Source organism: Aspergillus aculeatus, assembly GCF_001890905.1.
Source record: "Aspergillus aculeatus ATCC 16872 unplaced genomic scaffold ASPACscaffold_11, whole genome shotgun sequence".
Lineage (NCBI taxonomy): Eukaryota > Fungi > Ascomycota > Eurotiomycetes > Eurotiales > Aspergillaceae > Aspergillus > Aspergillus aculeatus.
In genome coordinates this window covers 723,630-750,199 of record NW_017962986.1, presented here as the reverse complement: position 1 = coordinate 750,199, position 26,570 = coordinate 723,630, and the positions used below count along the sequence as shown (strand labels likewise).

At 55.7% G+C, this 26,570-nt stretch overlaps 12 protein-coding genes across 12 annotated transcripts; 6 read left to right on the top strand and 6 right to left on the bottom strand.

Annotated features, from left to right (window-relative positions):
- Positions 1 to 160: 160 nt before the first annotated feature.
- Positions 161 to 1,463, top strand: ASPACDRAFT_53314 (NAD(P)-dependent alcohol dehydrogenase; the record flags this gene model as incomplete). The annotated part of the gene is made up of 3 exons (XM_020202735.1): positions 161 to 365; positions 457 to 1,241; positions 1,314 to 1,463. 3 exons carry the CDS (start codon positions 161 to 163, stop codon positions 1,461 to 1,463), a joined length of 1,140 nt encoding a protein of 379 aa, XP_020054763.1.
- An 822-nt stretch (positions 1,464 to 2,285) lies between these two features.
- On the top strand, positions 2,286 to 3,653 carry ASPACDRAFT_79871 (carbon-nitrogen hydrolase family protein). The gene is made up of 5 exons (XM_020205515.1): positions 2,286 to 2,455; positions 2,511 to 3,001; positions 3,084 to 3,296; positions 3,355 to 3,399; positions 3,451 to 3,653. The coding sequence occupies exons 1-5, from the start codon at positions 2,308 to 2,310 to the stop codon at positions 3,619 to 3,621; spliced, it is 1,068 nt and encodes a 355-aa protein (XP_020054762.1). The 5' UTR covers positions 2,286 to 2,307; the 3' UTR covers positions 3,622 to 3,653.
- Positions 3,654 to 3,858: 205 nt separating this feature from the next.
- On the bottom strand, positions 3,859 to 4,834 carry ASPACDRAFT_79869 (uncharacterized protein; the record flags this gene model as incomplete). Its single annotated transcript, XM_020205514.1, has 1 exon — positions 3,859 to 4,834. A coding segment is annotated over one exon (976 nt), but the record flags the coding sequence as incomplete, so codon positions are not given.
- Positions 4,835 to 6,139: 1,305 nt separating this feature from the next.
- On the bottom strand, positions 6,140 to 6,919 carry ASPACDRAFT_44926 (FMN-binding negative transcriptional regulator; the record flags this gene model as incomplete). The annotated part of the gene is made up of 1 exon (XM_020201515.1): positions 6,140 to 6,919. The coding sequence occupies one exon, from the start codon at positions 6,917 to 6,919 to the stop codon at positions 6,140 to 6,142; it is 780 nt and encodes a 259-aa protein (XP_020054760.1).
- Positions 6,920 to 7,493: 574 nt separating this feature from the next.
- ASPACDRAFT_31092 (type 1 glutamine amidotransferase) lies at positions 7,494 to 8,361 on the top strand (the record flags this gene model as incomplete). Its single annotated transcript, XM_020199783.1, has 3 exons — positions 7,494 to 7,862; positions 7,947 to 8,021; positions 8,077 to 8,361. The coding sequence occupies 3 exons, from the start codon at positions 7,494 to 7,496 to the stop codon at positions 8,359 to 8,361; spliced, it is 729 nt and encodes a 242-aa protein (XP_020054759.1).
- Positions 8,362 to 8,489: 128 nt separating this feature from the next.
- Positions 8,490 to 9,299, bottom strand: ASPACDRAFT_31548 (O-methyltransferase; the record flags this gene model as incomplete). Its single annotated transcript, XM_020199822.1, has 2 exons — positions 8,490 to 8,692; positions 8,765 to 9,299. The coding sequence occupies 2 exons, from the start codon at positions 9,297 to 9,299 to the stop codon at positions 8,490 to 8,492; spliced, it is 738 nt and encodes a 245-aa protein (XP_020054758.1).
- A 1,324-nt stretch (positions 9,300 to 10,623) lies between these two features.
- On the top strand, positions 10,624 to 13,530 carry ASPACDRAFT_79868 (putative C6 finger domain protein). Its single transcript, XM_020205513.1, has 10 exons — positions 10,624 to 10,735; positions 10,807 to 11,081; positions 11,132 to 11,324; positions 11,375 to 11,912; positions 11,959 to 11,997; positions 12,049 to 12,099; positions 12,157 to 12,422; positions 12,480 to 13,054; positions 13,126 to 13,175; positions 13,497 to 13,530. The coding sequence occupies exons 2-9, from the start codon at positions 10,973 to 10,975 to the stop codon at positions 13,158 to 13,160; spliced, it is 1,806 nt and encodes a 601-aa protein (XP_020054757.1). The 5' UTR covers positions 10,624 to 10,735; positions 10,807 to 10,972; the 3' UTR covers positions 13,161 to 13,175; positions 13,497 to 13,530.
- A 1,061-nt stretch (positions 13,531 to 14,591) lies between these two features.
- On the top strand, positions 14,592 to 15,890 carry ASPACDRAFT_61926 (uncharacterized protein; the record flags this gene model as incomplete). The annotated part of the gene is made up of 1 exon (XM_020203725.1): positions 14,592 to 15,890. One exon carries the CDS (start codon positions 14,592 to 14,594, stop codon positions 15,888 to 15,890), a length of 1,299 nt encoding a protein of 432 aa, XP_020054756.1.
- Positions 15,891 to 15,971: 81 nt separating this feature from the next.
- Positions 15,972 to 17,758, bottom strand: ASPACDRAFT_122220 (FAD-binding oxidoreductase). Its single transcript, XM_020196510.1, has 2 exons — positions 17,352 to 17,758; positions 15,972 to 17,298 (listed from the first exon to the last, which is right to left on the bottom strand). Exons 1-2 carry the CDS (start codon positions 17,656 to 17,658, stop codon positions 16,130 to 16,132), a joined length of 1,476 nt encoding a protein of 491 aa, XP_020054755.1. The 5' UTR covers positions 17,659 to 17,758; the 3' UTR covers positions 15,972 to 16,129.
- Positions 17,759 to 18,230: 472 nt separating this feature from the next.
- ASPACDRAFT_79866 (CRAL-TRIO domain-containing protein) lies at positions 18,231 to 20,387 on the bottom strand. The gene is made up of 4 exons (XM_020205512.1): positions 19,450 to 20,387; positions 19,337 to 19,378; positions 19,176 to 19,275; positions 18,231 to 19,117 (listed from the first exon to the last, which is right to left on the bottom strand). Exons 1-4 carry the CDS (start codon positions 20,155 to 20,157, stop codon positions 18,672 to 18,674), a joined length of 1,296 nt encoding a protein of 431 aa, XP_020054754.1. The 5' UTR covers positions 20,158 to 20,387; the 3' UTR covers positions 18,231 to 18,671.
- A 602-nt stretch (positions 20,388 to 20,989) lies between these two features.
- On the top strand, positions 20,990 to 21,738 carry ASPACDRAFT_44918 (FKBP-type peptidyl-prolyl cis-trans isomerase; the record flags this gene model as incomplete). The annotated part of the gene is made up of 6 exons (XM_020201514.1): positions 20,990 to 21,126; positions 21,260 to 21,327; positions 21,399 to 21,459; positions 21,513 to 21,533; positions 21,592 to 21,633; positions 21,678 to 21,738. The coding sequence occupies 6 exons, from the start codon at positions 20,990 to 20,992 to the stop codon at positions 21,736 to 21,738; spliced, it is 390 nt and encodes a 129-aa protein (XP_020054753.1).
- On the bottom strand, positions 21,409 to 24,715 carry ASPACDRAFT_122206 (uncharacterized protein). Its single transcript, XM_020196509.1, has 2 exons — positions 22,716 to 24,715; positions 21,409 to 22,658 (listed from the first exon to the last, which is right to left on the bottom strand). Exons 1-2 carry the CDS (start codon positions 24,461 to 24,463, stop codon positions 21,854 to 21,856), a joined length of 2,553 nt encoding a protein of 850 aa, XP_020054752.1. The 5' UTR covers positions 24,464 to 24,715; the 3' UTR covers positions 21,409 to 21,853.
- Between the last annotated feature and the right edge of the window lie 1,855 nt (positions 24,716 to 26,570).

The window sequence follows — 26,570 nt, the reverse complement described above, 5'->3', positions numbered from 1 at the left end:
CGTCGGTGCACTTGGGAGTGTTACCCCGCTTTTCGCCCTCGATTCCTATTCTCGCAGATAAACTACGATTGACTACAGCCTACGAGAACACCTACGTCTTTCCCCTCTACAAACTACACGTACGGAACAGACAGCACAAGAGACATCCACCGACAACAAGATGACCCTCCCCAAACCGATCACAACCGCCGCCCTCGTCCTCCACGAGCTCCACGGCCCGCTCGTCTGGGAAACGCTGCAGATCCCCTCGCTCGCGCCCGACGAGATCGCCGTCGACATCCACGCGACGGGCATCTGCCACACGGATCTGATGCTCATGAGCGGCGAACTACCCAGTCCCCAGCCCGGCGTCTTCGGGCACGAAGGTAGCCCCCTGTCCTCAGTGTTGGGAGACTCACCTCCCCCCCCTCCCCCTTGATCCAGCGACTAACACCCTTACCAATTTAAAACCAACAGGAGCAGGGACAATCCGCCAAATCGGCACAGCCATCACGCACGTCCGCCCCGGCGACCACGTCCTCCTCTCCTTCGACTTCTGCACGCACTGCGCCAACTGCACCGCCAAGCATCCGGCCTACTGCGCCGCGTTCGCGCTGCTCAACACGGCGGGCCACCGCGCCGACAACTCCTCACCTTTACAAACCGCAACCGGCGGAGCAGTCTACTCCAAGTTCTTCGGGCAGTCGTGCTTCAGCCGCGTTGCTGTTGTGGGTGGCCGCTGTGCGATTCCTGTTTCTTCGGGGTTGGATCTGAGGGTGTTAGCGCCGTTGGGGTGCGGGATGCAGACTGGGGCCGGGGCGGTGGTGAATGTCCTGCGATTGCAACGGGGGCAAAGTGTTGCGGTGTTTGGGACGGGGGCTGTGGGATTAGCGGCTGTTATGGCCGCGAAGATTGTGGGCGCGGAGGTGATTGTTGCGGTGGATGTGAGGGAGGAGCGGTTACGGGTGGCAAGGGAGTTGGGGGCGACGCATACTGTTAACCCTGCTGCGCTGCAAGAGGGTAACGGGGTGGTCGGGGCGATTCAGGCGGTGACGGGCGGGCTCGGGGTGCAGTTTGCGGTCGAGTGCTCGGGCGTGCCGGCGGTTGTGCCGCTGATGCTGGCAGCGCTGCGGACGCGCGGGCGCGCGGTCTCAGTGGGCGCGGCGGGGGTCACGGAGGAGGTGCGCTTCAATCTGTTTGCTCATTTGATGGGCGGGAAAGCGTATCTTGGCTGTATTGAGGGCGATGTCTATCCGCCGGAGGTATGATGCTCTGTCTGAGTGAGGGGGAGCGGATTGAATAGTAGTGAGGCTGACGGTGTGCTGACGGTGTAGTTTGTGCCATGGCTGGTCGAGCGGTATGCCCACGGCGAATTCCCCGTCGACAAGCTGGTCAGGGTGTACAAGGTCCGGGATTATGAGGAGGCGTTTGCTGATGTTCGTGAGGGGAAGGTGATCAAGGCGGTGCTGGATTGGACGGAGTAGGCTTGTGTATCGCGAGGATGGTGATTTGCGTGGAGTCGAGCAATCAGTCTCTTAGTGAAGGGTGGTGAAAGGTTGGGAACGTGTTGCAGTGTGAGAGGCGAGGGTTGATTCGGGGTTTTGCGCAGGTGGCATGATTCGGATGGCACCCACGGGATTTGATGATGATACGAGGGGAGGCCTGACAGACACGGCGGTGATTAGTGATTATGTATGCTGCTTCCACCTACTAAGATAGTCTTATACAGTACTTCGCAGCTTACTGCCCAGCCCAGCCCAGCCCTAAGTCTAGGAATAGCATGCACATACCTCCCGTGAATTCCCGGCCGGGCACAACGGCCCCGTTGCCTCACTGCGGGCCGGGATTTGAGTCTAATCAGCTGAAGAACCCAGGAAACCTGCCGCAGTGGAGTCAACTGCGGGGCCATCATCACTCTGCAGATCGTCACATCATTTTTGAATTGAAGACTACTAATCATTCACCTTCGAGAACCCGTCGATGCGCCGCGCCCGACGGGCTTGTTTCATCCACCCTTGCCCCACTGGCCTCTCCGCACTACCAAACCCCGGGTCATGGCACGATATCGCGACTGCTATTGCGCTGCATACTCCTCACGTACGCTGCTATCAGCAGAACCCGATTCCGCGTGAGCCGGATGGAGTGAGGATGGAGGACTTGGTTGAGATGAGTCGGCCGGGGTGAAGATACGGTGCCCTGCGAGGGTATAAGAAGGCCGTTGTGTCGCTGTCCATCTCCTCCATCACCAACAGCATCAAGCATTTCAACAATCCAACAATCAAAGCAAAAGCATCACTGCTCTTCGCGCCAACCTCTTCTACCACCACCATGGCCCCCGTTCTCAAGAAGTACAAGGCTGCCGCCGTCAACGCCGAGCCCGGCTGGTTCAACCTGGAGGAGTCGACTCGTCGGACCATCCACTGGATCAACGAGGCCGGCAAGGCAGGCTGCAAGTTCATCGCCTTCCCTGAGCTCTGTCCGTTCCCTTCCTCCCTTCCTCAACACCACAACCCACTAACCAACTACCCCAGGGATTCCCGGCTACCCCTACTGGATGTGGAAGGTGACCTACCAGGAGAGCCTGCCCTTGCTCAAGAAGTACCGGGAGAACAGTCTGGCCTCGGACTCGGAGGAGATGCGGCGGATCCGCGAGGCGGCACGGGCCAACAAGATCTTCGTCTCGTTGGGCTACTCGGAGCTGGACTTGGCCAGCCTGTACACGACGCAGGTGATGATCTCGCCCTCCGGGGAGATCATCAACCACCGCCGCAAGATCCGCGCCACCCACGTCGAGCGCCTGGTCTTCGGCGACGGCACCGGCGACACCACCGAGTCGGTCATGCAGACGGAGATCGGCCGCCTCGGCCACCTCAACTGCTGGGAGAACATGAACCCCTTCATGAAGGCCTACGCCGCCTCGCTGGGCGAGCAGGTCCATGTCGCCGCCTGGCCCCTCTACCCCGGTCGTGAGACCCTCAAGTACCCCGACCCGGCCACCAACATCGCCGAGTCCAACTGTGATGTACGTCCCCCTCGGATCAAGGTTTCTGTGGAAACGTCACCAGGTATAGTCGTGGGATATTCATGCTGATCAGATGGCCCAGATCGTCACCCCCGCCTACGCCATCGAGACCGGCACCTACACCCTCGCCCCCTGGCAGACAATCACCGCCGAGGGCGTCAAGCTGAACACTCCCCCGGGCAAGGAGCTCGACGACCCCAAGATCTACAACGGCCACGGCCGCATCTTCGGCCCCGATGGCCAGAACCTCGTGCCCCATCCTAGCACCGACTTCGAGGGTCTTCTGTTCGTCGACGTACGTATCGCGTGCTTCTACTGTCGTAAACAGAGTTCCAGACTAACTAAGGATTCAGATTGACCTCGACGAGTGCCACCTATCCAAGTCTCTTGCTGACTTTGTAAGTTTCGGTGCACTTAATTACGATAAAGGAGACTAATTGAGTTGATAGGGCGGCCACTACATGCGCCCCGATCTGATCCGCCTGCTGGTGGACACCAATCGCAAGGATCTGGTGGTGCGCGAGGACCGTGTCAACGGTGGAGTCGAGTACACCCGCACCGTCGATCGGGTCGGCTTGTCCACCCCGCTGGATGCCCCTGCCCCTGCTGAAGAGAACTAGAGGAGAGCTAAGCCGGCTTAGATGAATCTCTCCACTCTGTATTATATTATTGATTAGAAATTGATTCTTGTTGTGATTGTTTCATTGATCTGGTTTTGAGCATGGCTTTTTTTATTGACCGTCTTGATTGCAAGGGGACACCTAACGTTGAACTCCACGTTCACCCGCAGACACCTGAGGCATCAAGACACAATAACAAAACCTACCCCCCCAAAACGACACACTCCTCAAACACACCACCCATCTGTCGGCAATACCCATAGAACATAAGACAACTAATCGACTGACTATTATACGCCGTGACCTTGGGCGACCCTCCGCCGTCGTCTACCGGCTGCGTCACGGCAAACACATCCCGCCCGACCGCCCTCTGCCGGTTGATCGCTTGCACCACGCTGAGGGTCTGGTACACAGGGAACGCGCCTTCCTCGGTCGGCTGCAAATCCAGTAGCGTCTGCAACCATTGCTCGATCTCCAACCCCACCGACAGACTCCGACAACGCAGAATGCCCGCCAACAGTAAGCCTGTGAATCCGATGGTGTAGCTGTTGCGCGTGAGGGAGGTTTGCATGTCGGTTCCTTGGACGATACGCACAAGGGTTTGGACCCATGCGTCTTCCTCTTGGGGCTCGTGGTCAAGGAGGGTTGAGTGCGGGTTCTGCAGGAGGGTGAGAAAATCACTGCATTGCATGATGCGCGCGACGACGTGGTATGCGTAGTTCAGTGCTGCATCATGAGAGGAGAAGTGGATGGTCGGGCTGCCGGTCGGGTCACTAGGGCCGTAGATGGGCTGCTCAGCGGGCGGGAGGTACGCGAGCCACTCGTCTAGTTTTGCGGCCTGTTGGCGGAGACGCGAGATGCACGTCGCTGAACTTTCTCCGGTTCTCTGTGGGTTTATCTGACCCCGGCAATACTGAAACACAGCATTGAAGTTCAGGCGATGGGACTCGCACATGATGCCCAAGACCAGGACTCGGCGCCCGTGCCGAGTGTGTGGTAGATCCTTGACGAGTGAGACGGGCAACGGAATGGCCGGCAACTGCTGATGAACCTCTACCGAGCTGAAGTAGGCCCGCGCCCACCAGACCACATACCGGATTTGCATCCACGAGGCGAGGAGCGATTTGATGGTTGGGTCTGCGACGCCCTGTCGCCACTCCAGGAGATTCATGATCCCCTGCACGTGGCAACAGAAGCCCTTGAAATTACCCATGGCTGATTCGAGGTGCGCGAACAATACCAGCGTCGTGAGAATGACTGTGTTATTGTGATGAAAATCGACCAACGTCAGCGCGGCGAGTTTCCTGATCGCGGAGGAGTAATACAGATGGCTCGCGGTTTGGTGGGCTAGGCTCGGACTCCGCGGGCCCATCAATGCGGTCGCTGATACTTTGCGCTCACCGCAAAGACGGCTGATGTTGCAGGATGATAGAGCAAGCATCGCGTCCCTGATGATCGACATGTCGGGGATCAGGAATGTGGTAGAGTGGAAGACGGGGTGCAAGGCTGGTAGACAACGGTCCTCCCAATAGGTGGTGTAGAAGATGTCCCGCTCTGTCGTCTGCAGGGATTTGACCAGAGCGCTGGTTTCGATCCGAAGCCTCTGCTCGCCTTGGAAGCTGGATGCCTGGCCACCAGCCAGCTCTTGTGCTGTCGCATTGGACGGGGCCCCATCCTCGGACGGGGATCTCGATTTCTGGCCGGTCACGATCTGAAATCTGAATCCGAGTTTCAGGTATTCACATTCCTTCCCCAATCGTAAGCAGGTCCCACATGCTGGCTTCTCTTCATCACACTGGAATTTCGATTAGTGCTATCATTCTAGATTGTGGTGCTATGGCAAATGAACCTTTGTTCTACGCTTGCGACAGCTAGTACAGCCATCGCGCGAGCGTATGATATCAGTTTTCTTTGGCCTAGGCGGTGCAGGCTTGTACATGGGGCATCTGCAAGACCTTATCTCGATGATGCGATGAGTGATAGAGGGATGCTGACGGGTGAGTCAAGAGTGCGTTGTCAGAAGTGGCAAGGATCAATCACGTGCCTTCCAAATGTGCCCAACCGAGCCGTACCGCAGTTGGTTGAGGCTAAGCCCAATCTGGCAGCTATAGATCTAGCCTGCGGCGGGTAATAACGGCTCATGATGGATGATCCATCGAGATTGTTTTCGCAAACCATATCATAATGTGTATTGCATATAAAAATCCCCTTCCTTTCAGTTTCTTAGGAACGCTATAATTCTGAGTACTGGGGAAATAAACCGTTCCGGGTGAGAACCCCCGGCCCCCCCTTTCTTTCAGCTTCCCAGTAAAGCTCAACTGCAGTAAGCATCAAAATATGGCGTATTACTTTCCAGAGATTGGCCCTGATATGAGTACCTATAAACTGATTCGGCAAGGCTTTCCACAAGAACGCTACATCCAAACCACACACAGTACGCAGTATATTGCGCCAACCTAACTATAGGAAAATAATCCGAACAGTAACTCTAACCTCTATACCCCCGGAACTCTACAAATTACACCCCCTTCACCCTATCAACCATCGCCCCCCGCTCGCGCACCAACTCCGAAATCGCCCTGCCCGTCTCGCCCCCCAACCCCGCGAAACCCTGGACCACCCCCTCGCGATCCCCCTTCCGCATCTCCTGACTCATCTTCACCTTCCCCTCCACTTTACAGACCTCAATCTCCACCCCAACAATATTCCGCTGCATGAGCTCAATATACCGCTCGGGAGCATCCTCCACCGTCCACGGCCCCGCCCGCCCCCCTTCGCCGGTAAACCCCATGATGCCCCGCTCGCACCGCTCCGACAGATCCCGCATCTGCTTCGCCAGGAACGCGCCCGTGTCCGCGCGCCGGGAATCGTAGTACACCGAGAGTTTCCCATAGACCTGGACGGCGGCGTAGTTCCAGGTGGGCACGACCTTGCCGGTGTCCGGTTTGGTCTGGGTGTAAAATTTCGGGGTCACGTAGTGGTTGTGGTTGCCTGTAAACACGACGAGGACTTCTTGGGCGTGGGTCAGGATCTCTGGGGCACTATTGTTGGTGTCGGTGTCCTTTGTGGCTGTTTCGAAAAGCGCCTTGACTTGCGGATTCTGTTTGGCGATGTGCGCGCGGAGGCGGGCGGGTTCGTTCTGGGATGGTGGGTCGAGGACGAAGGGAACGTGGGTGCATTGCAGGAAGTCGTGCATTGAGGAGGGGATGCCGGTGATGAGGAGGCCGAGGGGATTGTCGTGGATGAATTGGAGGAGGGCCTCTGTGTCTGTCTCGGCGTGGACACTGGGGATGAACATTTTGGCTGTCAAAAGAATAGTTCGTTCTGGTAAGCAAGAAGCGGAAGATTTGGAATCAGTGCTAGAGCGAGGAGACGTGACTTTTATAATATGGTCATCTTCATCCATACCCACTCTCTTCGATGCTGACAATGAGAATATGAGATTGGGAGATGTTAGGTCTCGTGCACCCGATCGGGTAAATTGTGGGGCTCCACCCTGCGTTAGCATCGTTCTTGCTCACCCGATTGGGTTTAGCGTCTAGCCAGCCCTTGGAGACTTATCCGCTTGCCATAGATGAAGGGTGTCCGCGGAGTTGACCATTCCTTTTTAACAGGGGGCAATGAGTCACGGATGATAAAGTCTTAGGAGTTCTCTCAGGCCGAAAGCTGACGTACAGAGACCATCACGCACGAACCGCTCTAACCGTAAACGGTGCGCAGGTGCGATGGTGCCCCAACAAGCGGAAAATCTGTATATCAGACGAACCATGTAGAAGCCAGCACACAGCTATATAATCCATGTCAGATTCTCGTCTAGTGACTTCGTACGGTACCTTTATTCTTCATTTGGACTGAATCAAACCAACCACAAAATGAGCACCCCAAACCCCCTCCGCATCGCCATCCTCATCAACACACCCCCGGACACCGACTTCTGGCACGACGTGCACAAATGCTACCAGGACTCCTTTCTTGCCGTTGCGCCGGCTGCCCAGATAGACATGTACGACCCGGTCTTCGAGCGCCACTTCCCGCGCCCCGGGGATTACGATCTAGTCGTCCTGACGGGGGGCAAAGCGGATGCGTCCTCTTCTGAGCCGTGGGTGCTGGGGGTGTTGGAGTTTCTGAGATGCGCAGCGAAGGAGGCGCCCAGGACGAAGATCCTGGGGATTTGCTGGGGTCATCAGGCTATCTCCCGGGCGTTTGGTGGTGTCGTGCGCGCTGTGCCTTCGGGGCCGATTGTATGTATACGTATACCCTTTGATTCTTACCGACTAGGGCTGGTACTGGTACTTTAGGGCTAATGTTTACTGGGGAATGAGCAGGCTGGACTGGAAGATGTGCGATTAACGGAAGCGGGGAGGAAGTTCTTCGCGTGTGATGAGAACACTGCTATCTATGTATGTTGCCTGTACACCTTTCATTCAATTCGAACCCAACTAATCAGCCTGGCAGCGGTTACCCGAGTTCCACGTGCGGGAGGTGGCCCAGCCTGGCGACGGGTTCATCCACCTCGCGGAGAACCATGAAATGTTCGTGAACCAGCAGAACACGGTGCTATCGTTCCAGGCGCATCCGGAGATTGAGGCCGAGATGGCGAAGAAGCTGTTGTTGGAGGAGGATGATAGGTACAACGGGGGGCTTTCCCAGCAGGAGCTGGAGAGGCATCTAGCTCGCTTGGATCAACCAACGGATGGGTTGACAGTGTTGAAGCGGGTTGTTGAGTGGGTGAAGGAGTAGAGGATAGGGCTAAGTTCTGACTATTTTGTTGGAGGGTTTGACCCCTCAAAGCCACTTGTAATGTAGGAATACACCCAGAGAAATTTCATCAGCACCGCCCAGACATTGCAATGATCAACAGCACCAAGTCACGGCGAATAAACACTCATCTCGAACCCCCCCGTAAACGGCAAGGTCACATTCCTAAACCCATTCACCGGATCCCGCAAAAACACCAAAAGATCCTTATACCCCTCCGCCGCGGAGATCGTATTATCCGTCAACACCACCGCCCCGCGCCGCAAGCGAGGCAGAACCGTCTTGAGCGTGGGGAGCGCCAGCGCACACCATACTGTACACCTAACATTAGCCACGATCCCCTAAGGAGCAACCCGCTACCAGCACCAACCAGACAGGAACTCACTATCCAAAAGCAACACATCCACCTCCGACACCCCCTCCTGCAGGGTGACCAGCAAATCCCCCTCCCGCAGTCCGATCACCCGCTCGACCTCCGGCCCGCACTGCGCCCAGTACTCGCGCGCGATCGCCGCCTTGCTCGTCTCCTTCTCGGTGGCGATCACCGTGCCGGGCTTGCCCGTGCGGGCGGCGGTCTTGGCCACGGCCAGCGCCAGATAGATGGTGCTCACGCCGAAGCTAGTGCCCGCCTCGACGACGGTGGTGGCGCCCATCGCGGTGAGGAGCTGGTAGACGAAATGGCATTTGTCCTCGTCTAAGGCGATGAACTTGTCGAGCATGAGGCGGTCGAACTCGGCTTGGGGGACGGTCGAGGAGCTTGGGGGACGGTCGGTGTCAATATTGTCCAGAATGTCAGAGGAGACGACCTTGCCTGTCTCCTTTTTGGTGATGGCCGCTTCTTGGTCGAGGGACTTTTTGTGGAGGGTGGTCAGGAGCTGGAGGATGTGGGGTGGGGCGTCGAGGGGGTTTGGGGAGGACATTTTGCAGATAATTTGCTGTTCGGTGATGCAGGCAATTGTTAGTCTAACAGCATCCAAGGGATGATGAGGAGGATTGTTGTTATGACGGGAGCTTGTTGGTGTTTATAGTAGTTTGTGTTTGGGGATTTGGGGTTCGGCAAAAGGCACGGAAGTGACGGGAATGAGGGGGTGGGGTTTCTTGGCGTTTGGGGTCAGGTTGACTCAATCTTCCGTAGCAGCACTAGACATCGCTTATTGACTACTCGCGAGGAGGTCGTTCTCGCAAAGCCGTAGTAAAGATCAGATCATTGAGGCAAAAGTCAAGGATGTCAGGTCGCGACTGATAATACTGAAATTGCCTTTGGTTCTTATAGGTATGAGCTAAGAGGGCATGCTTTCATACGTCTTCTCTAAGGGTCTCACTTCCCAATCAACAGGCAATGAGAGGTGGTTTGTCCCGTAATTGTGAACAAATATAACAACTGCTTACACCCACTTTTTACCCAGGCTTATGACCCACAAGTTGAGAAGCTAATCAAATGGATGATAGTTGCGTTCGAATGGCCAGAAATTACAACTGGATGGACTGAAGCATCGTAGCAAAAGTAGAATGACACATCTCGAATTATTAATGCATAGCAAGTTCGGGGTGAACCACCTCCCTTCATAAATCGTTGCCTGAGGCAGAAGGTAGTCACGGGCGCATCCGGACCGGGACTTAACAGAATTTTGTGTCGTCTGCCGCGGAGATGTGCTTGAAAATACGTAGATCCCGAATTTGACAAAGCTTGTAGCTTGGTCTGGGTTTACTCAGTCCAATGCCTTTCTTACACAAACCTGTCCACCTAATCATCCGCTCAGATATTCCCTTGCCTTGTCCGACACAGCAAGTGTAACCATAGCAGTGTATCGTCCTGCTTTCTCGAAGGGATAAGAACCGTGCCGCGTCAGTGGCACCCAATAATACCTGCAAGCAACGGGTTTCCGTACCATCTCCTCGGGATTTGCTCGTGCCCCACCTCAACCACTCGCATCAAATCACCACCCCAAACTCTCCGATCATACCACCAGCGATCTCGGTAAGGATCCCGAGAATCTCAGAATTCTTGCAGATTCCAGTTATTGCGGGCCTCGCGTGGCACGCAAGTTCAAACCCCGAGCTAGAGCCACCGCCCCGTCTCACCCTCCTCGTCCGGGATTTGGTGACTGGCCGTGCGGGATCCTCTTGCTTTATGCTCCAGGGAATGGTTATATCCCAAACCTTGCCCTTAGTCATGTCTTCTGTCTGTCTCAATTTTGCCTGCTGCTTGTCGCAACACATTAGAGGACGATTTGAGCATAAACGAACAACATCGACCACTATCCAGAATGGATAATCCCAAGACAATACCAGACACCACTCGTCCGGGACATCGGAAATTTAGTAAGCCGCCAGTCAAGGTCGCTTGCCTCGCTTGGTATGGTTCCCCTTACTCATAAGCACACTCTCTTCAACCGAGAGAGGCGGATTACTGATGCCATCGCAAAGTCGCACCCTTCGCATCCGCTGCGACGGACTCGAACGATGCGGCAACTGTGTCGCCAGAGAGACGCCATGCTCGTATGTGCCCAGTAAGCGCGGGGGACCACGGATCCGGAAGCGGAAGCGGCCGTTGACACCAGTGTCTGGGTCGATGGATACGTCGTTGAATTCGATGTCGAACGACGAGGTAGAGGTGGATGGGCTGGGTTTTGGATTACCAGGGTCAAGTTCGGGGTCGGGACCGTCGTCGCAGATCTCGCTGTCGCAGGAGGAGGATGAAGGTACGTATTTGGGTGTGTAGTGGTGTAGGTGTGTAGGCTAACAGGAGTAGTCTGGCTGGACCAGCTCTTCACACTAGGTGCTCCAGGAGCAGGACTTCGAAGTATCGAGAGCTCAGTGTCAGAGATTGAGCAAATCTTCGATGAGATTTTCGCGGAGGACAGCGTGCGGATACCGTCTGAGGTCGAGGAGGAGCCCGCTGTGGAGCCGGACCTCTTGCAGACGTATGCGTCGGATGATGATATGTACGTGCCATTCCTCAGATGCGCCGAAGGCGAGCTGACGAGAAGACTAGACTGGACGCATACTACGTCTTCATTCATCTATACTGCCCCCTTCTCCCTCCGCCTGAGCGACTCCCTGTGCGCAACAAACCTGTCTACGGCCCGGCGACCTACCGACCGTCCAGCCCGTTGGCGCTTGCGGTGTGCGCCATTCTAGCCTTGATACCTCATCCGGAGGTGCGACAACCCTCGAAGCCCGAATGCGTCAAGCTCCGACGAGAAATGGCACATTCCTATGCGCAATCGGCTTTGGAAGCTGTGGAGGCGGATCTGGAACTGCTGGATTCGGCGTCGGATCCGTCGCGCGCGCTGTCGGAGGGAGTGGCGCAGTGCACACGCGAGCCGTTTCACGTGAATGTGCCGGTTGGGCTGGAGGCGGTGCTGGCATTGGTGTTGCTGAGTAGCTATGAGTATGCGCAGCGGGGGAATATCCAGAAGATGTGTAATCGGGCGGGACAAGCTTTGACGGCGGCGATGAGTGTATCATTGCATGAGACAGTGGAGGAGGATGGCTTTGCGGAGGCCAGGCGAAGGGCCTGGTGGATGACAGTATGTTTCTTTCTTGCGGATTGGGGATGTGTGCTAATGAGTACAGTATATGACGGTGTGTCAGGGATCGATTGTGAGCGGGATGGTACGTGTCACTCACATTCTGGGCTGGCCTATTGCTGACTGACCATATTAGCCTCCTGTGATCAACTTGTATGACCCTCGCTTTGTGACCCCATACCCGAAGGTAAGTCTTCTCCCAGAGCAGTCTTCTCAGAGTGTTGAATTCAAACTAATAGCTCAGGGCTGGAAACTCCTCATCGAAGCCCAACAGACGATACTCGAAGCCACAACCTTCGTCCACGACCTCAACCTCACCATCAAATCGCAGTACAACGCTCCATGGATCTCGAAGCGTATGATGGACCTCGACAGTCAGATCACCTACCTTTTACATCCGTGTCGGGCGTCATCTCCCTCGATACCGCGGTTTCCATCCACCCCCACCGACTCACCCGAGATAAAAGCACTACAGAGCATGAAGTACATCGCCGAGATCAAGCTCCACAGGTGGGACCCTTACCCCAACCTCACGACACCCTCATCCAGTATCCTAACACAAAGTAGCGCCCGGATCAAGACCCACCGCTTCTGCGCCTTCCAAGACGCCGCGATCTTCCGCCGGCGCCACTGCGACCTCCACGCGACGACCTCTTCATCCGCAACGTCAGCACCAACCTGCTGCAGCATGCCTGCCCCCCAACCTGCGAGCCAACCCCTAAACCAGTCGCGAAACTCGCGTATCTCCTTCCCGTTCTCCAGCCACGCCTCCTCCAAGATCTGCCTCCACGCCGCCCTCAACATCACAAACCTCCTCGACAACCTCCCGTACCCGAACCCGACCAACGAGATTCCGCTCACGCGGCCGCCGTACCTCGCCCGGCATTCGCGGGTGGAGATTCCCCGGACGATGCCCTCGTTTGCCTGCTGCGCGATGCAGGCGAGCTATGCGATGATGATGCTGGGGATGAAGGCGCGGGGGAGTGTCAGCTCGAACAGCAGCGGTGGCACCGGCGGTGGGGCAAGCGGAAGTGGCCGGTCGCTGGACGGATTCGTGGAGGAGCTGCGGCAGAGTCTGCGCGGGGTGTGGAAGGTTCTGGGGAATTATGCGATTGCGTTTGAGGCGGTGGGAGGGATGAGAGGTATGTTTCTTTTGCTTTGCTCTTGGTGTCTCGTGTGTACGGATATGGATGCTGATCTGTGTGCGCTGTAGATGAGATTGGGCTGTCGATGGGGTGGCTGGAGTAGATTGATACTCTGGCGGTTCGTCGATGGATGGTGGATGGAGATGGAGATGTGTCCTTGCAGGCCTTGGAGGTCTAGCGGAGATATTCTGTCAGACGGCAATCACTCCATGCGATGGCATTGACTGACATTCACCTGGCGGAAGATGAAAGAGCTGCCTCCAGTGCCCATGGTTGAATCAGGACAGTTCCAAAGCGGAAGGAGCGACGGTGAATAACAACAGGGAATACCGGCAAGTGCCGGTGCCGGCTCCCTGTTTGTGTGAAGCAATACCGCCAAACACCAGCGAGCTATTCACGGACTTGCTCTAGTCTTTCAATCCAAGTTGACACTCGGCCGACCTCACAATCCTTACACAGTTAATGGGCATCGGGGCTCATCTTTAGCGTTTAGCTCCCACACATATTTAAGCATCACTTCTCATCCTGTCCTCAACCACATCCTCAGAAGAAAGCATCTTTCAAGATAACAAGCTTTCCTATCAACAAATCAAACGTCTCCTCAGCAACTATCAACCATCCACAACCGTCGAACAAAACTACTCGCTAGCATATACCATGGCGCAAGCAACTACTCCGGAGATCAACATCAAACTCGAAACCCCACCCTACTCGCAGCAAGACTACTTCCACCAGCTGCCCGACCACCAGCAGCTGCATCCACTGCCGCAGGAGCAGCAGCAGCAGTCTATTCCGTCCGCCGCGCTCGACCCGCTTCTTCTTGGCCCGGCCGCGCAGCCGCTCAGCCCGCCGGCCCAGAAGCCCCACCGCGTCCCGCTGAGCTACTGCCAGTTCCACGACCGGGTCCGCTGCACCGTCACCACCGACGGCAAACGCTGCAATCGGCAATTCGACAACGAGCGCAACCTGCGGGCGCACCACCGCAGTCTGCACGAGAAACTACTGGAGCCGTGCCCGTTCTGCGGACAGGGGTTCTACGGGCAGTTCTCCTGGGGGTTGCACATGGAGAAAGATCATGGAGTCTTTGTGGCGGGCTGCAAAGTTGAGGAGGGCGACGAGGTAAAGATCATACAGTTAGGAGGGGTTGGGGGGGTTCTTCAGTAGGAAGTTTGGAGGTATCTCATGGCGCAGGTGTTCTCCAGCAACGGAGGGGTTGATACCTGGTGCATGATGCATCCAGGGTCAGTAGATAGATCCACACCCTGCAGAGAAAGTTCTCTTCGGATGACGAAAATCGATATCCGATGTACTCGAACAATGAGAAAACATGACATTGTGTCAAAGAGGAGATGGAGATCCCGTCTGTCTATCACCATGCCAATGGGACCGGGCCGATGGAACCAGGCCGGTCTTTGTATGTAGCCTCAACGCTCCCTTTATCCGTCCATATAGCAAGATGAATATAAAAAAGTCTACATGACACAATCAGTTCCAACATCCAACCCCCAATACAAATTGGTGGTACTGTAGAATCATGGCGTCCCAGTCAACCGCACCAAACCGCACCTCGCCACCCGGCGAGGAGCAGGCAACCGCTACAGCTCCGGCTACAGCCATCGCTATAGGCCCCCTTACAGCCCCAGCAACACCAGCAGCCGCTGTCAACCCTATGGCCTTCACCCCCGTGGGCCGCCCATCCACCCCCCCATCCCAAACCCTGCCCACCACCCTACCAACACCATCCGCCCCGGCCTGTCGCAGGTACAGACTCCCCCAAACCCTCCTGGGCCACCCTTACCCAGCCCCCGAAACCCTCACCCAGATCCTCCCCCAAGCCCTCACCCAAACCTTCACCCAAGCTCCCACCCAGACCCCCGGAGCCCCATCATCATCATCATCATCATCATCATCATCATCATCATCATCATCATCAAAGCCACCACCCACCCGCCGCGCGCGAAGACACCGACCCCTCCTCCTCCCCGCACCCCCACCTAGACCGCCACGACCGCCACGACCGCCACGACCCCCGCGAACCCCCCGAACCCCACGATCCCCAGAGCCAACCGACCCCGAAATCCTCGCTCTCTCGCCCGAGATCCGCACCCTCCCCGCCAAATGCCCCTCCGGCAAGGGCCCCGACGCCGGCAGCCCGATCAGCTGCCTCTACAAGGACCCCGGGCGGTACATCTGCATGTCGCCGCTGGGCTGGGCCCGCCCCCACTGCCAGCGGGTGTTTTTGTCGCTGGTCTACCTCCGGCGGCATCACCGGGTGATGCACGGGCCCAAGACGCAGACCTGCGGGCGGTGCGGGCAGCATTTCTACGGGAAGTTCTCCTGGGACCTGCATCTTGTCCGGGTGCATGGGATTTCTTTGGGGGGGCCGGGGATTGGAGATCTGAAGGAGGATGGGGAAGGGGTAAAGGTAGAGGTTGAGGACCCGGTCATCAAAGTGGAGGAGGTGGAGGAGGAGGAGATGGGGCTGGATGGGGTGAGGATGGTGGTTGAAGAACCTGAACCAGAGATCAAAGTGGAGGAGTTGGAGGAGGTGGGGGAGGTAGAGCTTCAAGGTGTGCAGAAAGAGGAAGAAGATGTGGACACTAACAGGGTCCAGATTGAGGAACCAGAGATCAAAGAGATGGAGCTCGAGGAGGGAGAGATCCTGGAAGAAGAGATGGATCTTGAAGAAGATGGGGTTGTGATCACGGCTGAGCATGACGCGGCCCCGACTCCAAGGTTTTATAACCCGATCTACGGATTTTATCGCCCGACGTTCAGTGAGGAGACGCTGGACAAGGCCGAGGGTAAAGAGATCCAGCCGGCTTGGCCTTAGGCTTTGGCTTCGGCTGGGAGTCCTTCTCCACCGATCATGTTCCTCCTACTCTTTCTTCGTCAACAGCTTTAAGTTAATTAGGTATTATCATAACTCTACGAATATTCCATGAAAGCGTAACATTAATGTACTGACCAATACAAAACTGACTGGCGGAGTGACGCCTCGTGTAAAGATACGCTGCCAAAATGCTGTATCAAAGCAGCAATGCTAACAACACTTCCTCGAGAAAATAATCCCTAAGCAGGCAGAACCCCCTGCGGATTATGAAAAACATCCCCCGGATCCACCGCCGCCTTGATCTGCCCCAACCGCTCCAAGTTCCCACCCCAGTACGACCGCCGCGGATCCTCCAGCCTCGGATCCACATAACCCGGATATACCCCATCTCCAAGCCCCGGCGTATTATTCCGGATGATCTCATTCACGCCATCCAGAAAATCATACGTGGTCTGCGACACCTGGCCCAAGGTCACCGCATACGACTGCATCCAGAACAGGGTATCCCTGTGCGCGAACCCGGTCGCATCGTTGGGGACGTCGTTGATGGCGCCGCCCTCGAGATCGAAGATCACGAACCAGATCAACGAGCCCGTGCTCGCAGTGTCCAAGTACTCAAAGAGCTGCTGCACGCCATCCTCGGTGATCTGCGTGTCCTGCTGGAAGGCCAGACACCGCGCGTAGAAGTGCGCGGGGATGTCCCCCGTCAGATCCAAAATGCTCTGCTCGGCCCAGTGGGCGGTCAGGCCGAGCCAGTCGGTGAACACGATGGCGGAGGAGTTGCCGTCGGCGCCGGGGAAGCGGGCCGCCAGGCCCAGGGCGTCGTACTCGGCCTGCGAGCCGAAGAAGGTGCCGGAGATGACCACCGACCCCGCCAGGATGGTGATGACGCTGGCGAGCTTGCGCGTGAGGTCCTCCTCCGTGATGAACGTTTGCCAGTCGCTGAACAGCTGCGCGCGCGAGCTCGCGCTCTCCAGCAGGTTGAACGTGTAGGTGTATTGCACCGCCTCGGTCGGGGCCGCCTCGGTGCGCAGGACGAACTCCGTCACCACGCCGAAGCTGGCCCCCGCCCCCTTGATGGCGAACAGCAGGTCCGGGTTCTCGGTGTCCGACGCGCGCACGATGCTCCCGTTCGCCAGGACCACCTCCGCCGACAGCACGTGGTCCAGCTCCATCCCCCATTGCCGCGCCGTCGGTCCCAGCCCCCCAATGGTCGCGTGGCCCCCGATCCCGATCTGCGGCGACGTGCCGTGCGCCACCGCCCGGTTGCCCGCGGAGACCAGGTACGTGTCCAGTTCGCCGTTCAGCATGCCGGCGCCGACGGTGGCGCGCTGCGTGGTCGTGTCGTAGGCGAAGGATTTCATGTTCTTGAGGTCGACGACGATGGCGCCGTTCGTGCCGCCCAGTCCTTGGTTTGGTTAGTGTTGTCGCTTGTTAGGGGTAGGGGAGGGCAGGGAATACCGTAGTTGGCATAGCTGTGTCCTCCACTCTTGGCTTGCACCTTGTATCCCAGTTGGTTGGCGCACTGCACGATCCCGGCGACTTGCGTGCTGGAGGTCGGGAAGGTCACCGCAGCAGGAGTGACGGGGTAGTTGAGGTTGTAGACTTTCACAGCGAGGGTCTGGTACAGGAGATCGCCCTTGAAGGCGGCGAGCGTGCTGTCATTGTCGACGGCAGAGAGGATGCAAGACTGCAAACTGGTGGTGGCTGCCGCGCTTAGACCGAGAAGGCACAAGAGGCAGACCATGAGGGCTGGTGAGAAACCCATGTTGGTGGTGGTGGTTTGTTTGTTAGGGGTGAGACCCAAGGCAGCGCAGCGCACATTCCAGGGCGGAGGGGCCGCGAAGGGGTAAATAAATAAAAGCTGCGGGTGGTGGGATGGGGCGGCTCTGTCCCACTCAGTTCTTTGTCCAAGAAAAATGTGTCACTCGGCTGATCTTTCATTGCTTCTTCAGGAGGTCAGCAGAGAACTGACTCGACAGGGTTCCCGGAGAGGGGGAAATTTGTCACTTTTACGAGGGATCGCCAGCGATCGGCGGGGCCAGCAGATTAGGATTGGCCGTGCCTGGCGATCTATTGAATTCAAGGATCCACTCATCCAGGCCGGCCGCAATCAGCTTACCACGCATCGTACGGGAAGTCTGGTTGTAGCTTATCTACTGAAGACAGGTAGACACTAAGAAAAATCCAGCAGATAACTTATCCGTGGTGGGTCCCGTCAAGGTCTGATTGTGTCGGGAAACCGCTCCTGGTGCAAAACACTTACTCGAGGTTTACTGCTGTCTACCATGCACGATGCCATGTGCATCCGCGCGTATATATGGCCGGTCCAGTAGGGACGTATCTTTGCAGCCTATACTTGTCTTGCTTGGCTTACCGAAGTACGATGCCCTACAGAAGAAGACACTTTCGGAAGCCCCGGAACGGTGATGCGTTGCTCAAGAGTGACCCGGACCAGTATCTCTATCGGATTTTTTCACCACCGCTTAACCTCCTGTAAGCGTTGCGCACTCGAGTCGACTAATACATTATCACAAGACATATGACCACGGATAATCATGGGCAAGAGGGTAGATGACCATAATTGCTAATCCGAACTCCAGAACCATGGAACAGAATATCGTGCCGATATCACCCGGCCTGCTATCCAAGGAACATCCCGGTTGCACAACGCGGACCTGGACGGGACATACTACCTACTTCCTCCTCTAGGCTGCCATAAAGCAGCTCAATCGGAAAGCCTCAGCTGATGCACACCATCAACGCTACATCTAAGCCCCATTACTGTTGAAGCTGATCCTCCCCCGGGTAGAAGTCTATCTTTCCCCCCTCCTGAATCACCCCGGTACGATCCAGACACGTCCTTCCTCTAACAAACGGATCCAATGTCCAATACTGCTTGCGCCAGGCCGAAATAGCCTCTGTCCGCTGCACCGCCACGCTCTCCGGCTCCGCCGCACCCAGCCACTCCTCCGTCAACTCCAGCAGTTTAGAGGCCAGCTCCTCGCGCTCGGCCAGCAGCCGGTCGCGCGTGGCTGTTTCGGTCATGCGCTCGTTCTCGCCCGCTACGGGCTCCACGAACTCATACTCCCAGGCCTCCGGGCCGCCGAGCTCCTTGGGGATCATGTCCGGAACGAGGAACTGCTCCAGGTCGGCGACGGACCTGGTGAAGTGCACCTTGGAGACGATGATGGGGTCCATCCAGGATTTGATGAGTTTCCAGATTCCTACTTGCATCAGCCCAAGTGCTTTCTCAAAATAAGCCGCGAAGAAGGCGGGCCTCACCCGAGAAGATCCACGGCGCATTGTGGAACAGCATTGCCCCCAAATGCTCAGGGTAATTCTCCTGAAAGCAATCGATGACGAATCGCACGGGCGCATATTCCTATTCGCCGTTCAGTATAGTTTCCTACCGGTCATCTGTGGATGAGAAGGGATGAACTCACCATATTCGACAACGAAAACCCCGTCAGGTCGATTAAGACTGTCTACACACCGAACCCGTCAGCCCCCATTCCAAATGACACACTCTATGAATCCAGGGGAGAGGAGAACACACAGCCGTCTCGACGGGATCGACGAACGTCAAGCGCAACGCCTCAATCAAATGCAGAATGAACTTGGTCATGACCTCCTCGCTCTGTTGTCCGGGCTGGTGCAGCCGCGCGCGCACGAGGAGGACCGGCCGGCCCTGGCGATCCGTCCCGTGGACAAACCCCTTCCCCATGCGCAGTTGGGCCAAGTACGCCTGGCTGTCCGTCGCGGTGGTCTTCACGGTCGTCGCCCCGATGGCGCCGGGGATGGAGGGGGTCTGCGGCGGTTGCGTGGTGGCCTCGTACACGGCGTCCAGCTCGGTGGCGGCCAGGACCCGGGCGTCGATGCCCTGCGTGTGGCGGAAGTGGATCGAGGAGATGAGCATCGCAGTCGCGGCGGGGACGGACCATTTGCGGGCGCGCAGGAAGCGGAGGAGGAGGGTATCCGGGGAGTCGTGTCCGGCGAGACTGAGGAGGCCGGCGCAGAGGGAAGGGAGCGGGTGGTCAAGGAGAGTCTCGAGGATGGGTTGGACGGTCTTGAGTGGGGGTAGGTGGTGGGCTGCGAGGGCGGAGGTTAGGCCCGCGGCTGTTGGGGTGGTGGTGCTTTCGGCGGTGGTATCATCGTGGTTGTTGATGAGGTAGAGGATGATACTCCAGGTTTGACGGAGCTTGGTGGACTCGTCTGAGGTGAGGTTGTGGATGTAGCCGCTTGGTGGTTGGGTAGGGGGACGCATGGTGGGGTGAATTATGATGAAGGAGAAAGAGGGTGGAAGTTATCTATGAAGAAGAGGGGGGACCGGCCAACACAAACTGTGGACTAGCCCAAGACCCCGATCCCGATCGACCGGGTCCTGGTGGGTGATCTCAGAGGGCGGCACTGCACGGCCCGCGCTCCTCTGTGGGGAAGCCCAGAGTTGGAAATATCAGCTACAATTATGACAATGGCTAGCTTGATAATGAAGCTGGTGGGATTTGGAGAGCTTTCAGATAACTTTCACTAAGCTTTCACTGAGCTTTCACTTTCACAAAAAATTGTGTTTAGAAGTGAGGTGAAAGTGAAGCAGAAGTTGGTTAAAATAAAAAGAAGTCACAATAAAGAAGAATCTAAGATAGAATGAGTAAGAAAAGATACACGATGGTGAATTCAATACATGATTCTCTAACAAATAGACCGAGCGAACTGATTCAGAAGAACAATAGGAAATATCAGCCTATTTAAACCTAAATTCTTTGTTTATTAATCTCCTGATTAGGAAGCAAGGGTTAATGAGGAAAGGAATGTAGGGGTGGAATAGCATTTAGAATCATAGTGAGCTCCCACTATCAAGACACACAAACCGCACAACCCTTCACCTGCCCACCGACGTTCCTAAGATAGTAATCCCGCCGGACCAACAATAATCCGCGGCTCCTCCCGCCCACTCCTCCGCCTCCCGATCGCACCCGCAACCACCTCAAATCCAGTTAAGTTGTCACCACCAACCACCACCGCCAAATCAGAGACTTATACCCCACACACCCTCCCCCTGCAACATTGTATTGTATACAACCAAGAGATAAAGAAAAATGGGCTTCATCGACTTCCTCAAAGAGATCCTCCGCCCGGGGAACGGGATCGACTACCCCCGGAAGGGCGACATGGTCACCGTCCACTACCACGGGTATCTGCATGATCCGACGCGGTCGTGGGGAAGGGGAAGGCGGTGAGTTCTGTCTTGCTTTGCCTTGCTTCGTACATTCGCTACGGGCTATCGCCGCTTGTATATTAGACTACGTACCGTCGATACTTCTGCAGGAAGCAGGATCGCACTAACGAGATCAAACTCTGGGGAGCAGGTTCGACAGCAGCATCAAGCGCGGATATCCTTTCACTTTCCAGATCGGGATGGGGACGGTGATTAAAGGTGGGGCTGTTTCATCCCCACCTGGTGTATATCCACCGAAAGTTTTGAAGAAGCTGATTTCAGGACTATAGGCTGGGAGGTCGGGATTCTTGGGATGAGTCTGGGAGAGAAAGCGCTGCTGACATTCGGACCGTATGTTTCCCTCTTCCTTTGGTACGGGCTGGGTGTGCTGATGATAAGAACAGGCACTATGGGTACGGGGAAAAGTACGCATCGGAATCTTGACTAGGCCGCCGAAAGATGGATGCTAATGTAGACGACCAGGGGTGCTCCGCCATTCATCCCCGGGAATGCGAATCTGGTCTTGTAAGTTTCTCCTCGAGTCGGGGTGGACGATGCTAATCCTGTAGCACGGTGGAATTGTTAGCGATTAATGGGCGGGGCCTGGATTCCGGCAGTGATTCAGAGTGAACACGGCCCTTGTAGGTTCAGACGTCTGTATGATATGTTGGCTTGAACAGTCGAAGGAAAGGTCTATTGTCTCGTATACATGACCATGCACATTCGTAATATACACCTGGAAAAACTAATAATACAGCTTCACCAGACTCGGCGTCACGACATCCCACGAGGTAAACGAGCAGTGACCATACGGCTCATCCCCATCCGTTCTTTCCGCTGCCCACGGATACTCTGGGGTCGGCATCGTCACCCGTGTCTCCGCCTTGCGCGGAATCTCCCCCCACATGACCGGTTTACCCGCCGCCATATCGTCCCCCTCTGGCGGATGGCACGCTGCACTGATCGCTGCGCTACAGTGTGTTGCCAGCGGCATATGGGACTTGAACCGCCGCGCACCCAGCGAGACAAGTAGCCCCAGAGCCAGGATTCCCACCCACATGGTGATGAACATTGCCATGGGAGAATAACAGCACCCCCGCGACGAGTTCCCCTCGTCCTCATCGCCGTACACGTCGTATGCCTTGATGTTGACAAAGAAGATACTCTGCGAGAGAAGCCAATGCAGCGTCGCGGATAGAATCATCAGCGGAAGGCTGTATCGGTATCGGAGGCTGAGGTAGTAGGATGACTGCTGCTGGCCGCGGGGCCAAGAGACGCGCAGTGGCCGCCGGTGCAGTGCGTACTGGTCCCATTCCTCGGCAACAAGCATGCACGTCAGAAGACTATTGGAAAGGAAGTAGAGGATGGAGAGGATTATCTGGGGCGTGTTGGCGAGAAGGACGAGGGCGATCATGTTCGAGGAAATATACTGGATCATGGTGGTGGCGCTGGTCTGCGCGAAGCCGAGACTCATGGCCGTGCTGAAGCCTTCGGTTTGGCTGATGGCGTAAGTGGTTAGCCAGATGGCTGTGACTATGCAAGCGATAAAGCTAATGTGGGTTAGTTCTTGCAGCGAATCTGTTGAGGTCGAGCGGAAAGGGCCCTACAAGAGAAGAACCAGCGTCCAACGTTGCCAGCTGACCGCCTGGTACCATCTTTTACGCAGGGGGAGAATGCTGGGGTAGACTTTGGTGTCTTTTGTGGTAATCGTCGACGAGAGATTGTCCAGCGAGTGTGAGGTTGGGCTCGGAGCTCTTCGTTGTAGCGTGTATCCTTTCCATGAACCGATAACAATGCCAGGGAGGGTCCATGCTTGAGGCCCCCGAGTCATTTGCGAGCGGGAGAGCAGACATCGGCCACGGGTAGTCGGATCGGGCCGGGTGAGAAATGAGGCCAGCGCATCACCTACTCTTAACATGAGGTCCGTGCGCTTGACCCGGGCAGTCAGCAGCATACAGACGACTTTGATGATGTTGCATACAATGACGACAATCGCAATTGGGGGACTGAAGAACAGCTGACAACGCTGCTCCTCCTCCTTAATCAGGCAGTGTGATACAGGGACCTCTCGCACGCCTGTCTGATCGATGGTATAGAAATCAGACATGGACCCGGTACCTAGCAGCTCAAAAGTCACAGCCGCTGCCCAGGAGCTGTTCTTCCAGTGAGAAGGGGTGTCCAAGTACACGCGCAGAGCTCCGTAGGACGGATTGTAGGCATAGTTGTACTCCGCAAGGGTGTACAAGTCAGCACTCAGGCTAGCATTACCGCTCAGGACCATGTCTTCGTAGGCAGGCCCCACAAGATTGATATAAGAGACATTCCCATCTAGGGGATCAGGAACCGAATAGTTCCAGATGCGATAACTCCAGTACTCGCTGGTCAGCGTCAAATTGCTTGCATTGGGAGGCGGATTGCCATCCAAACCCTGCATGATCTCATACACCGATGCATATCTCTCAAAACCTCCAAGCTGAAGACTGCTAGTGTTGTGAAAGTGTTGTCGACCTGCGACATAAATCAGTGTACCATACTCCGTATTGTACTCGACATTGTATTTGGTGGTGCAATCCTTCGCCGTCGCATTGACAAAGGTCCCGTTGAAAATCTGCATTCGAACGACATCTGCCTCGGACCCAACCTCAGACAGAAACGAGTCACGACTGGTAGTGTCGTTGCCAATCAAAGTCTCAGTCGGCGACAGATCATCTGGTATCATAAAAATTCCGTAGTCGAGGGTCGAAATCGATGAGAAGATGACGGAGTTGTAAATCATATGGATTGGCGTCGAGCTGACCATAAGCAGCAGCCATAAGATCTTGCGGCGTCGGTCCATAACCGCAAAGTTGCGAAAGCTGAAAGTGCCGACGTCGAGCCATCGCGACTTAGCATGAGCCCGATCGATGTCTGTCCGGGATGGTGCCCCCAGGCATTGCATCACGTAGTTGCTAGCCCCGAGAAGAATCGTGCTGAATACGTTGATGATCACGTGTAGCCCTGTCGCCCAATGGCTAGAGCGCGAGCACTGTCCACTATACAACTCCGCCATCTGGAATTGACCTCGATTTGTTTTCCATTGGCCACGGTATGCAATGACTGTTGCTACAAGCAGCATGATGATGTTGACGGCTAGGATAGTGCCTGTAATCCAGGTACATATCAGCGCGCCTCTAATCCACTCACTCCCTTCCTCGGTCTTTCCCAGCAGTTTGAATCGAGATGAGAGGTCTGCCCATCGTCCTTTTTTGCCCTGGGTCTCATCGGGAATGCTCGAATAGCGAAACTGCTCGCGCCAAGCAGATGGCGGGCGGGACCCCTCCACGGTCACGTGTACCGGATCGCTGTCTACACCCATCGTGTTGGGATCCAAGGCATTGGAGAGGCTTTTTCGACGCGTAGCACGCTGTAAGGGAAACAGAAACAACGAGCGGCGAAGAAAATTTGGGAGCCCACATATTGGTAGCCAGGGGTTTTTAGACCCTGCGGCCGGGTCCGTTAGTACGCCTTCTAAATAAGGGGACTGGGTCAGAGCGGAAAGTGATTGCTTCAGCCTCGTGGTTAACACCACTTAGCGTCTGACTAGCAGGCCATCGCTCCACTTGGCGTGCTAGCACCGCAAAGTGGTTGAGACAAACCCTTTCCTTCTATCAGCGCTGGACCGCAGTCAGGCTGTAGATGGCTTGGCAGTGGCAGCAGGATTTTTTCACTGGTCCATGGGTCCCAGAACGGAGATCCTTCATCATGATGTGGTCAATGGCACCCGATCGGCACTTGAAGGATGAGGATTAAATGAATACGAGAGGCGTGGCTTCGTCGGCGGCTCCTTCGCCACCAACGCCGTTATCTTTGGACGTGGGATGCCTGTACCTGTCAAATCGTCTTCAAGAAGCGAGAGCATCGCCCCATATGTGAAATTGGGCGGATGACGCACGGAAAGGCCGTTCCTGCGCGTCTGACAGGGTACAGTATAATATCAAGCTCAATTAAGGTCAAGCTGTTGTCTCAGATCGATTGTGAAATCGAATTGCCTGCGATCCAAGCAGTCTCCATCGATTCGAATCCTTTCATTTGTGCTAAGTAAGGCGCAGCATCACGGCGGAAGGATGCTCAATTTATATGATAGCTCCTCTCATACTCAAAAATGGGCTTTCTCTGATGGACTCGCGATGATGTCGACGGATGCATGTTTTTGATTTGCTGATTTGCCCCGTGCAGGAATTCCTTTCATCTCGGCCATACGCATTGCGCGGTAGGTTCATATGATTTGCTCATGGTTGATCACAATTAGCGTGCGCACCAGAGCATCATCTAGCTCTTCGAAAGACAGACAAAGTGTATCATCAGGGAGCGCGGCCATCGCTTGAGAATAGACCTACGTAGCGCAGTCAGTGCACTGCCCCACATCACTACCCCGGACAAGACACCTACCTGGAAGAGGCTCGATCTATCTCGTCTTGAATTATTCCGTACGATCGTTTTCGAAACGGCAGATGAAGCCTTGTCCTGGTCCTCTGCTGTTCTGGGTTGGTTCCGTCGCTGATCACCAGTCCATGCCACCGGCAACTTCGAGTCTCTGCAATGACTTATGACGGTTGCATAGACAAGAGAACCGAATAAGGAAGAAAAGAGGATGACTAAATCCTAGCGGTGGGTGTAAATTTGTAATATTATAGAGTGTGGCAGTAACGACTCATCTAGTCAGATTTGCTGGTCGTCCAGTCCGCGGTCGCAAATCCCTAAATTCTGCACAGTAGATTTCTTTACCACCTCAGACGACTCGAGCGCCAGGCATCGACAGTAAGAAACTAGTTCTGTGTGTAGACCTGCACTGGAACAAAAAGTCGGTCTTTCGGGAAGGGCTGAAGCGGTCGTATTGCAAGTTAATCGCTTTGCAACGGTACAGTACCCTCAAATATTGTAAAACGAGACTAGTCTTACAAAACAATATCGGTAAGTTTGAGCTTCGAATTGACTAAGAGTCAAAGCTAACAATGCATCCGCGCAGCATTGCAGGCTTGTGCTTGCGCAGCCCGGCAAGTTGATTTCAGGATGTAAGCCTTGCGTTACGCCCGGCGTGTTCCTTCCACGTGAAGTCCGCGGACTTGGATTCGGTCTTTTTCAATGCTATCGTTCAACGATCGAACCTCTGGAATGCAGAGCTTGGACATATAGTCAAGAGGCTGATTTACTGACCGATGTTTTCTTTCGGCGTAGGTCCGGGTACGCGGTCGGAACGTAATCCATCGTGCACAAGCAGAACTCTCAGCAGGGGAACGCTTGATCAAGGTGCCAGGATACTCACCGGCTCTGCTCTGCCCACTCAGTAGACCCCAACTGGGAGCTGGACCCGCCCGTGTAGACGGGCCTAAGACTGATGTACGCAGTCGAGCATCAGCAGGGGTTTCGCACGTGATCGGATCCCGACCGCGCGATGGAACCTGTCGCATTGGTACGCAAGACGC